Genomic DNA, 13,012 nt, shown 5'->3' on the forward strand with positions numbered 1-13,012 from the left:
TTATTTCTTCATATTATTACATTAATCGAATGTTATTCTACTCATTTTCTGATGCGTACGTGTGTAAAATTGTGTATAGTAATGGACTAATGTTATTCATACAAGTTGTACAATAAGTAGACAATTACTTCTTTTACAAGTTCGTTCATTTGAGGCTCAATCGCAGTTAACGCTTTACGGAGCTGAAATTCATTTTTTGTATTTTTATTGTAAGCATCAACTTTTTTTTAAATAAAATATATACGGGATGAATCCAGGGTACTCGTGGTACCAAGGGGATCAAGGTTCTCAACAGTTAATCCGGGAGGTATAACGTGGTATCTTGATTTTTAGGTCACGACGTTGGTTTCTTGCCAATATTCGTCTGCCGAATGACCAGAATCCTTAAACCAACACAAAAAGGACGAAACACGAAAACAAAACTGGTATGCGACTCTTACTCGATGTTGCTAGTTAAGAGCCTGTAGAGCACAAAGTTCAGATAATCTAGAAGAAAGTACTGGATTGCTACCGATACAATTCGCGTCAGTTTCGTATTCGTCATTCGACCAATGCATCAGACTGATTTCCTTGATACGTTGCCAGAAATATTCAAATTTTCAAAAAATGCAACCGTCAAAGTTCCTAACAATCCTAACAAGTATAAAAACTGAATGAGTATCTCAAAAGCACAACAAATCGTTCAGGCTAATCGATTTATCGAAGCATTGTTCGCTTCTCGTTTGAGCATCCAGTATTACAACAAGAACGGCACTGCCCAATTGCAACAAAAAAACTATCTCCTAGTTGTCCTCATCATTGAGCTAATGGGTTTCAAACAACATTGACTGGTCGGACGTCAATCCTAAGCCGTTTTTTATCGGCTGCAAGCTAGTCTCACCTCTGGAAAAAAGGTTCCCTTTTCGTGCAAGGGCTCAGTTGGAACGTGGCATCCGGCGGCGATGTATCACGTACCAGCGGAACAATTTCGTGAATACTGCATATTACTCTGAATTGGAGGGGATTTCTGAAAAGCTATAAATTATACAGTTGGGTTTGGTGATTTTGAGTTTCAACACTATAAATGCAAATGTTTTGTGATTTCAAGAAAATTTAAAGTTGATTAATTCTTCAAAGTGATCAAAATGCTTCCGAAGAAAATGAAAATCAGTGATTTAGATCTGTTGTCACGCAAAATGGAAGCAACCATAGCTGAACGGAAGAAAATCATCGAAGATGTTAACAATAATGAGCTCAAATTAAGTGATAATAAATCCATCTCCGAGCAAGAAGTGGAGAAATATATGGCTCGTTACAATGCGTGGAAGCAATCGGAATGGGGCCATTGGTTGACGTGCACACTGAAGGAATACTTTGGCTACGAGTTTGATGCCGAAATCAAGTGGCACAATGTGTTATCAATTTCTGCGTTTCACTTGATTGCGATTCTGGCGGTGTTAAGGTTCTACAAGGAGGCCTCTGCTGTCATCGTACTATGGGGTAAGCTACTAGAACTAAGTTTTTTTATAATGTTAGATCATCAATTCTACGTATATTGAACTGTCAGGGAACATTAATTAGTAACGTAAAGCAAAAAATTAACCATTTTTAACATCTCCTCTCCCTATGTCAGTTTATATCAATTAATAAAAATTATAAAAAGTAAACAATATAATCTGCTACTGATATTTGATTGAACAATTAAGAAATGAATGTCACGAAAACTTGACCTATGTTTTAGCATCAGTTGACAAAAATAAGATTTAATTAGTAGGTTGAAACACGCTCGAATCAATCATTAGCAATTGGATCTTCTGCCTGTGCGATGAGGTAAAATTGACTTCAAATTCGAATCGTGATAACTTCACGGAAATTCAAAAAGGGGTTTGAAGGGACCGGGTTAAAAAAGTTTAAAATTACGTGAAATTTGGAAACTTTGGACGTGTCTATCTCAGAAACAGTGTTACATAAAACTATACTTTCTTCGGTAAACATTTGCAACAGGAGTAGGGCTACTATGTTGCACACTGCTTAGTGGGGATTCCACCATTATAAAGCTATCACAGAAGACATTATTTTCTGATCGCGATACCTTTTGAGTAATTCTCGCTGAAACCAGGCCGCCATCGGCAAACAAGAGGAAAAACTGAATAAGATAGGCTACAAAAACTAGGTGAGCAATGGTATACTAAAACCTCAATTAACGAAATCTTTTTTTACGCTACCTCAACTAAAGTCATTTTTTTACGAAGTAATCTCAATTTACGTCACTTTTTTACGCAGTGCGTAAATTGATTTTCGATAATCATGTGGAAAATAATGTAATGGATTGACCTCCAGTTGGGGAGAACCCTTGGAAACCCATGCAATATGGGTATTTTCGGAACGGGCACGACGAGGGGATGACGAAAATCGATGCCCGACGCCATTTTGGAATCCAAAAAAAAACTGTTAGAAACCCATACATTTTCGTATTTTCAGAACAAATCGATTGTCTGGCACCATTTTTAAATCTAATTCACTAAAATCTCAATTAACGACATCTGTTTTTACGCAAATTTATTTGACGTCACCTTTTTCAAAGTAAACTCAAGAACATCAGTACAGACTAGTACATTGATCCATTTGCTTATATGAAGATCTTGTGCTTCACGCCGAGGACCTGGGATCGAATCCCATCCCCGAGATAGTAACAAAAAATTTCAGTGACGACTTCCTTCGGAAGGGAAGTAAAACCGTTGGTCCCGAGATGAACTAGCCCAGAGCTAAAAAGGGCAATTTTTTAAATTATCGGACAGGTTTGGGCCGGAGGTTCTCCGATTTGCATGAAATTTTCACCAGAGGTTGAGCTAGTAGATACATGACCAAAAGTGAAATTCAAAAAAATTATAGTGGCCTATTTTCCCGGAAAACTCTAGATGAATTTTCACGATATCTCTATATACCTCAAACTTTGAAAATTCATATCTCCTGAAGTATGCATCGTAGAACAAAAGTTTTTCAGTAAAATCGAAAGGAAATTTTTTCAGCAATCTATTAAAAATATAAAAAGGAAAACATTTCTCGGAAAATTTTTCACCATGGAGAAAATTTTCGGAAAAATAGGGAAAAAACTATCGTCTGTATCATGAAAAATTTTCAAAAAAATATTTTTTGTTTCATCAATCCATACTCTAACTTTCGTCCATAGACGCCAAAGTGGTATCTTTTACCGTTTAAGCAACAGAACTGAAAAACCGATGACCACCCGCACGCTTCCCATAGGAAAATGTGTTCTATTGTGGGCCTCATAACCGTGCGCTAACGGCGGCAGTAATTTACACGCATTGTAAGTGTAACACAGTAAACCATCCTTTCCTTTCCAGTCAGAAGAAGCTTTTCGTCAATCGGACCACTCTCCATTGGTCAGTTGGGTGTTTTGTGTGCCCTTCATCAGCAACGTTATTTAGTATTAAAGCTAACAGCCTCTATGAAAGCCGCACGGGAAGTTCTTGTTACAATCAATCATTATGGTAACGTTTGAAGGATCATATCTCAAGATCCACTTTCTTTGAAAACTTATGAATATATTGCTAATATGTTGTTTCGGCCAGGACGTCTTTCCTACGTTGTGTCTTTTACGATACAACGGACGGCAAATCAAGCGAACGGCTTCACTTAAACAGATTTATTACCACTGAGAGGCAGCATGCCTACTCGGTGGAGAAACGAAAGAAACTACATTCTTACAAATTCAATGGATGCGCCTTATATAGGCGCACGATACGGCCAGACAAAACATACAATAATTATTCATTACGCGCGTACGCTTCTCAATACAGTTTGGCGCGCTGTTGGGTTGGCGCCAACTGTAGAGGCTGCACGCTGACTGGCAGTGGAATATTCCAGAGCAGCCATCAATGGAACAATAGATAGCGTCCCTGAGTGTTATACAGTCGATTGATATTATATACATGCAAATACTATACTATATTTATCCAAGGAACAATCAGAATTTACATCAAATATATCACTTTGTATAGAAAACAAAACTGAATATTTATTCGAGCTTTATTTAGTTAATTATCTAATCATTTGATAAATTGAAAAAAATGAAAATTAAAAATAGCACTTTATGTATGCATAAATATCCTTTTTGCTTGGCAACTGTATGATACTGAGCGTCAAGCATGGGAAACACCTACTCAGTTATTGTGTTTCCCTCACTCGCTTCCACGCACAGTCGGGAGTGAGAAAGCCGTTTTTTAACCAAGCCGAACGTTTCAATTTCCAGTGCCCATTCTGTTTCTTCGGCGAGCACTAAGCGAAACAAAAAACGGCATCTGATCAGTCGAATGCAATACCAAAATTCGGACAAAGGACACACATTTGAAAAGGGCCCAAGAGGTCTTGAGCTTTTTTTCAGAAACGTTGCTGTTGAGCCCTTTTTAGCCCGCCCACGCAAACTTACCCCACTATCAGAAAGATTGGTGTTAGCTCTTCCTGATAGTGGTATTGGTGAGCGTGATCGAGTTGAATTGGGTTCAACAGCGGCTTGCAAAGCCAATGTTTACCAATGTCGATGTGCCCTTTTGAAATGTTTGTCCAGGAATGATTGTTTACATTCTGATTCCGTTCGAATGGCATTCGGGTTTGAGTGCTAATGAGCATTCACTGACTGGCAGTCCACACCACGGAATGATTCAGTGAGTAAAAATCCTCTCAGTCAGTTCAATGCATTCGGCGAATGGATGCTAAGTGGATTAACTCGTGCCACGCAGATACAAGTGTATTGGTATTCACTTCTCTTCGCGTTCCTTCCGATTGTCGCTTTTACACAATCGGTTTCGACGCTTTCATGCTACACTCCGCCTAGGACGGTTCAGCTATCACTGAATGTTCGATAGCAGCAGATTTTTTGCTATTTTTCATCGGTGGCGTTCGGGTGAGTGAGTGAATTTTCCCATGCTTGCTGAGGGTCAGTTCCTATTACCTATATTATTAAATGTTAGGATCGTTTTCAATTAAAGACTGTTGGTCTCAATAGTGAAGGTTACGAATAAAGGACATACAAAACACCCAAAGGAGAGTGCTCCGATTGACGAAAAGCTTCTTCTGACTGGAAAGGAAAGGATGGTTTACTGCGTTACACTTACAATGCGTGTAAATTACTGCCGCCGTTAGCGCACGGTTATGAGGCCCACAATAGAACACATTTTTCTATGGGAAGCGTGCGGGTGGTCATCGATTTTTAAGTTCTGTCGCCTAAACGGTAAAAGATACCACTTTGGCGTCTATGGACGAAAGTTAGAGTATGGATTGATGAAACAAAAAATATTTTTTTGAAGTTTTTTCATGATACAGACGATAGTTTTTTCCCTATTTTTCCAAAAATTTTCTCCATGGTGAAAAATTTTCCGAGAAATGTTTTTCTTTTTATATTTTTAATAGATTGCTGAGAAAATTTCCTCTCGATTTCACTAAAAAATTTTTGTTCTACGATGCATAGTTCAGGAGATATGAATTTTCAAAGTTTGAGGTATATAGAGAAATCGTGAAAATTCATCTAGAGTTTTCCGGGAAAATAGGCCACTATAATTTTTTTGAATTTCACTTTTGGTCATGTATCCACTAGCTCTACCTCTGGTGAAAATTTCATGCAAATCGGAGAACCTCCGGCCCAAATCGTCCGATAATAAAAAAAAAATCCCCATAAGTATCATCGATATACAACTAATTGCGTTTGTAGATACTCAGGCCTATATTTCGTGGAGTCCTTGGAAGTCCAAAACCATCGACACAACTCAAAAAAATACTTCGTTTGCTAATATGATAAGAGTAAGGGGCCTTTGAAGTATCGAAAACTATCTCTTGATGAATGGGTGCGCTTGTAGATCTTAATGCCTATATTCAATAGAGATCTTGGAGGACCAAGAACATCCGCACACATTAATACCATTGGAGTATTTGAAAACTAACTTCTAATCACTCAATGGAGTCCTTGGAGAGGCAAAAACTTCCGTACAAACCATTAAAATATTCCGATGACTTAAATGAATGGAGACTGTGCCATATTAAAAAAAACTATCGTTAGACCATTGATCACGTTTGTAGATTCAAAGACCAATATTCGATGAAGTCTTTGTAGGACCTAGGATATCAGTACAAATCATATCAAAAAAGCATCCATTGATAACTGGTTACGCTTGAAGATCCTAAGGCCTATATTCTATATAGATCTTGGAGGACCTAGGACATCCGCACGAATTAATACAATACACAATTTACTCACAGGAATGTTTGAAGGCCTTTGAAGTATTTGAAAACTAACCTCTGATAACTTATTACGGTCTTAGATGCTAAGGCCTATATTCAACGGAGTCCTTGGAGGACCAAGGACATCCACACAAATTATAACAATACTCATTCTACTGCTTTGAATAGATAAGAGCCTGTGCCGTATCAAAAAAGCATCCATTGATAATTGGTTACGCTTGAAGATCCTAAGGCCTATATTCTATATAGATCTTGGAGGACCTAAAACATCCGCACATATTATTACAATACATTGTTTACTCACAGGAATGTTTGGAGGCCTTTGGTGTATTTGAAAATCAACCTCTAATCACTTATTACGGTCGTAGATCCCAAGGCCTCTATTCTATGGAGTCCTTGGAGGACATAGGACATCGCCACAAATAATAACAATACTTCACGCACAGCAATAGTTAGGGGCCTTTGGAGTATTTGAAAACTAACCTCTTATCACTTATTACGGTCGTAGATCCCAAGGCCTCTATTCTATGGAGTCCTCCGAGGACCAAAAACATCCGTACAAACAAATAAAATATTCCGATGACTTAAATGAAGTCTTTGGATGATTTAGGATATCGGTACAGATTTTAACAATACTGCTATGTATAGATAAGGCCATAACAAAAAAACAAACATCAAACGATCGTATTTAGCCAGTACATTGCAGGTATATATTCCAGGAAGTTTTTGGACGAACTAGAACTCCTGTTGTACTCACTTAGTTACCAAACTCGGATCTGAGAATACAAACTCTTTTTCAAAATATAACAATCTTCTAGGGTCTATTATTGTGAGATAGAATTATAGAATTATAAATTGATCTCCGTCAACTCATGTAGAATCATATGCCCAAACTCCAAAGAGTTCTTGCTCTGCTCAGCTAAAAGAGCATAATTTCTCTAAATAATATAAATTAATTTCATACAAGTGGACTCCAAAAGGCAAAACCTCGTTTTCGGGTCGAGTGTAAAATAAAATCATTATTTTAAGTGAAAAAATCCTGCGGCCAACTTGGATTTTGCTCTTGATTTTAAGTAGTAGAATGAGTTTTCCACCTTGTTAGCACTTGTTGAATTTTAAGGCTACCGTTACGTTAGTTTTTTTTGTTTTTCTTGTTCCTAGCGATACATCTTCACTGGAACAGAGTATGCTTCTCAGCCTAGTTAGTTATTAAAACAGGTAATTACATAGGAATTTCCTTTTATAATACATATTTGGTACCAGTATATTATCTTCGGTATATTTCAGAGCTCAGGAATAGCATTAATTCTTTCACTTATTTAGTATAAAATTGTTGATTGAAATGAACAATCAATTGAGATAAGATAAGAATGAACGAATCTAATTGTTTTCTCAACGGAGGCCTGATAATTCAATATGATGAGCGCCAAGATGGTAAAAAGTCCATTCAACTGTAGAAAATCAAGATGGCGTCGAATTCTAAGATGGCTGCCAGATTTTTCAACCTCAAAATGAGAGTTCTGAGTGCTGGCATTACGTTGACATTGGAATAAAGCCTTCTTCTGTTTAATTTCGCTATTTGCTCTCATGTGTGTTGGGCGGCAGTTAAACCGATTGAGAATGGCTCAGAAAATCAAGGAATATTTAGCTCAAAAACTTATGATTTCCTCTATAAATAAATGCATTTTTGCTAATATTTTACTTGAAAACTACAGATATCACCACAAGACAAACTAATGTCTCAACGCGCAATCCATAAATGCCATTAAATGAACAATGCATACGGTTACATTTTGTTTTGTTTATTTCAATCAATGGTTTCAGGCGTTTTTGTTTTATTGAATTCATTTATTCATTATTCTTGAATTCAAAATATATAGAAGAATCATTCTGTTATCAAAAACGCATTATAAAATAAAATTTCTGTTCAATGCCAAGTTTTTATACTGAGTTGCAGGGTCGGTTCCAGTTGTTTTAAGCTGACAAAAAGCTAACTTATCTTACATAATTTCACTGGATTCTAATATTCTCACACTTTTCTATAAATGAAGATTTCCAACTTCTGGGAGTAGCTTATGCAGATTAGCTTGGCAGGATTAAAAAAAAGGATAGCTCATCACAAATTTTTGGACAGGATTCTCAAAGAATTGTGGACACGACTTTCACGGATAACGTGGTCTTGATTCTCACAGAACCTTCAATAGGACTCCAAAGACTTCTAACCAGGATTATCATTGAATTCTATGCATGAGCATGAGCATGATGGGCCGCCCACAGTTGCTACTCCGATATTGCAAGAACAGCTGTACTTACACAGGGAATCAACAGATGCTACTGAGGGTCAATCAGTAGCATCTTCAATGTGTAAGTACTGGTGCAATCATTATTATAACAAACAATACCGGCGCCGACTGCGTCCGAATGCAAGTCAATTTGGGGATGGGAGGGAAATGTTGACGCGTTACTCGCTTTACGGAATCCGAGGAGTCCTCTGCACTTCTACAAGAAAACACTGGGAGTTTGTATATGAGAAAGGATTCGGTTTGGTACACGATAAAGATCAAATTTGAAACGAACACGTAAGCATATACACGGATGACCGATACCGATAGTGCGGTTACTACGCGAACCGGACATGATCAATTCGGATTTCGTCGCTCGTCCACAAAGGAGCAAGCAACAGATTCAACGGACCAAATATTACTCTCTCATTGAATTCTATGCAGAGTTTCAAAACTAATGGAGGTTACAATATAATCCTTGAAAGAATTTGATATTATCTTTATAATTTATAAAAGAACAGAATTCTCACTTAATTTTGACCAAGATTTTCTCATATGCTTGACAGAATTTTCACACATTCTGGGTTTCAAAATAACCTATGCAGGATTTCGAATAATACCTGCTATGTAGGATTTTCGCAGAATTCTGAGTACGATTTCTATAAAATATTGGAAACTGTTCATACAGGATTTGAAAAAGCCATATTGTGTATGTTTATAGTTTATTGTTTATTTTGTGTGTAAACATGGTGGCCATCCATGACCTTTATTGGGATTCTTAAACCAAAACTCAGACAAGAAAGATTTCCTGAAGTTAGATTATGAAGCAAAGAAAGGTGTCGATTTTACCCCAAATGGAAGTGTCAATCTTATCTCGAAAGGATATTTTATTTGAAATATCGTTTTAAGCTGTCAAAAAAACCCAAAATACATTCTCCTTCAAGTTGTACCTATGAAATAGTGATGAATGTTAAGTTAGGCGCACAATAAATAATGACATTTGAAAAATTTTAGCTGCGAAATAGTTAAGGAATGACAGCGAAATCTTGCAATAGGGCGCTTGCAGCAAACAAAAGTGTGCCCAACGGCCCCCTTTGATTTTGCTGGGTAACGGTTTGAAACGGAAAACACGTTACAAAACGTTTCCCGACAAAATCAAAGGGGTCCGTTGGGCACACTAAACAAAGGCTGCAAGTGCCCTATGGGTTACATGCATGGCCTGATTCGCTATTCACCGCACAGTAACGCACATGCGCTAGTGTCTATGCACAAAAAATCGCTAAAAGGTAATGCAAAAAATATTTGTATGGCGAAATGCATCTAACAATTTATTTCTCAAAATTGCGAAATTTTATCGAAAAAATATTTGGTACCGATTGTACGTAATGGTAATGACTATCACGCCTACCAAATACACTGTGGAACACGATTTTGTCTCAACCATCAAATACCGCTATTTGCTTAAAAATAAGGGTTTCTGAATCCATTGCCGTTTTCAAAAATATCATAGCACGTCTAGTTTTTGAGATATTGATTGTTGAAAATGCGTAATTTGACTATTTCAGCCAACTTGCATGCAAGTTTTCCAGCTTGCATGGCAATTTATTCGCTTAATTTGCCACAGAATTCAAACTTCATGTCTTTAACAATTATTATCAACAAAGTTCATAATATTATCGATGCTTAAAAGTTATTTTTTGATGGTTTTTAAAAGTATACTATGTTGCCATATAAGAGAAACGAGGAATTATGTATGGAGACTGCAAGCATGTTGGAAAAATCGATTTAATGTCAATTTTATCGAGCAATTTCAACCAACTTAAGTGCGGAATGACAGTTAAAGTCATATATTGCATGCTTATAAGCGGTTTCTTCACCACCACTTAGGCCCTAAACCTGGTTTAATCGTATGGGTAAACGTGGTTTACGGCTTAAACGAAGGTGAAGAAATCGGCCCTTAGTGGATTATATCACAAATAAATTTGATAAATCATACTTTAAATTTCATGTACACATCTATGAAAACAGCTTAGTATTCATATAAGTACTTCCAAGTTACCAACTGGTAGCTTTCCTTGCCAAATGTCTATTTTTGCGTTATAGTGTACCCTGCACGAAGATATTCAATGTCCTGGTAGAAGTCGAGAAAATTTCCTATACGAAAAGATTTACGATTAGTGGTATTCGAACCCACCACCCTCAGCAATAGCTTGAACAATAGCTTCGTGTTTGCCGCTACGGCCGCTTGGGCCCCAAGTATTTTTACTATGTCAGTGCATCTATTCCTCATGAACTATAGAAAAACTGCAGTAGGTTTATGTCTGCCTTACGCACGTGCTTCTCCTCTTTTGCTTCTAACGAAAACAGTCCGGAACACACTCAAACATATTTTTACAATAAGAACCATACCATGAGTAGCATTTGTTCGTTCGGTTGAGTCATGCCTCACAAGATGATGACCTTGCAATCAAGATGACAGGTGAATGAACGAAAGAATTAGCATAATTACTTTCGAAATTGCCTATCACACAAAATGGGGAAAGCATGGGCATAGTCAGGATTTTGATCAAAGAGGAAGGGAACATGATTCAGCATTTTTTATAAAATGACAATTTATAATACTTTCCACATCTCCTTTGTGTAGTTGTTCTAAACCTTTGCATGAAACTACGAAGGCCGTTAGCCCTACTCATTCTATTTCAGTGGGTAAAGTCGAGTCCAAAACGGGATTTGATTCAATTTCTTGTTTAGGCAACAGATTCAATCAACGGTTTTGTACGGATTGTAAAAGTTTGAAGAACTGACCATAGACGAAAGTCTCCAAGACGAATTCATCCGGCATTTCATCCCGTAGTAACTTCATAGTTTCTGCCGGCATTCGACGAAAAGTTCTGCAAAGCATACTTTCAAGGAAAAAACGCTATCCATTTCCATGTGCGATGGGACTGACAGCTAAAAGTGTGCATGTAACCGAAACGGAAGGGTAAACTAAACACGAGAGTGTTATCAGGAATTAACATTTTCCTTTGTAATCGAACGGAGCTCCTCCGATCACGAAACGTCAAAAGCAAACAAAAAACGTCAATAGTAAACAAAAAAACAGCTGTCTAATGGATCGCCTTATTGTTTCAGACGCTCTGTCAAAAACATAAAGTTCTAGGTATTGCATTGAAGGTCTGCCTTTTAAAAGCATATTGAATCACCTCATTAGTATTTTCAAGGTTTTTCGTCAGTGAAAATATCAAAAGTGATCACTGAGTACAGGGTGTCTTCGTATTATCCGTACAAACTTTTGATGGCATTTCTCTGTGTAACGAAGCTGAACAAATTGATCATTCCTACATGAGTTAACATCTTGACCTTTTATATTCTTAACTCATCGCTTTGACACATTTTTGATTTCAAATCAAATATTTGTAAAATTAAGCCAAATGTGTTTTGCGGTCCTATCTAACTCTGCCTCTTTTGCGACAAGAGAAATGTCGTTCGAACTTACAGGATTTTAATCGTTCAATTTTCTAGTTCTAGCCTATCTTCAAATCAAGATCCTGGATGTTACCACAAATATAAATGGACAATTGGATTAGTTTCTTTTGGAATTAAGGTAGGAAACATGTCTAGTATGGCTAGCGGTTTTCGGGAAAATCATCCAAGAAAATTTATAATATGCTTATCTCAGTACAAAGCAATCAAAATAAAATTATTTCAAATTCTTATTTTTGTGAGCACATAGTTGTACTGAAAAATGCACACGGACATTGTTTTTTGTTTTGTTTTATTGTCTTCAACGAAAGGAAATCTTGGCCAAATATTGTTCTTCGGTTTATATGCATATACCCAGTACTCTCTGAACAAATTCGAATTATTTCCTACAAAATTGCGACAAATTGCTGAAGCTATGCTTGGATGAATTTTAGAAGGAATTTCAAGAAAAACATTCGAAGAAATATACAAAGGAATCCCTTGAAATATCCGTTTACGAATCCATCGTACACTCTTCTTGTAGGGATTTGTTTTGAAATAACTAGTACTAGTCAAACGTTTTATAGCAAGCAAAGGCTCATACTGGAGCAACTATAAAAAAAACCTTTGGTATTGCCCTTTACGTAAACAAATTCTCCAGGTTTCGTAGATGCGCATAAGAGAGGGATCTCATCTAGCAATGCGCAGTTTTGTATCGATGTTTTGAAAGTCGATATGGGGCCCAGATAGCCGTAGCGGTAAACGCGCAGCAATTCAGCATGACCATGCTGAGGGTCGTGGGTTCGAATCCCGCTGGTCGAGGGACTTTTCGTAAAGGAAATTTTCTCGATTCCCAGGGCATAGAGTATCTTCGTACCTGCCACACGATATACACATGCAAAATGGTCAATCGGCAAAGAAAGCTCTCAGTTAATAACTGTGGAAGTGCTCATAAGAACACTAATCTGAGAAGCAGGCTTTGTCCCAGTTGGGACGTAACGCCAGAAAGAAGAAGAAGAAGATGTTTTCATTCC

The 13,012-nt window shown here is 37.2% G+C and overlaps 1 protein-coding gene across 1 annotated transcript in view; it reads left to right on the plus strand.

Moving 5' to 3' along the window:
* Positions 1-922: 922 nt before the first annotated feature.
* Positions 923-13,012, plus strand: part of LOC5578680 (acyl-CoA Delta(11) desaturase) — a 95,213-nt gene continuing 83,123 nt past the window's right edge. Inside the window, exon 1 of the mRNA XM_021855463.1 lies at positions 923-1,479. Coding sequence (XP_021711155.1) covers positions 1,125-1,479 — 355 coding nt within the window. The 5' untranslated portion in view covers positions 923-1,124. The remainder of the gene's footprint in view (positions 1,480-13,012) is intronic.

This window comes from Aedes aegypti, chromosome 1, assembly GCF_002204515.2.
Source record: "Aedes aegypti strain LVP_AGWG chromosome 1, AaegL5.0 Primary Assembly, whole genome shotgun sequence".
NCBI lineage: Eukaryota > Metazoa > Arthropoda > Insecta > Diptera > Culicidae > Aedes > Aedes aegypti.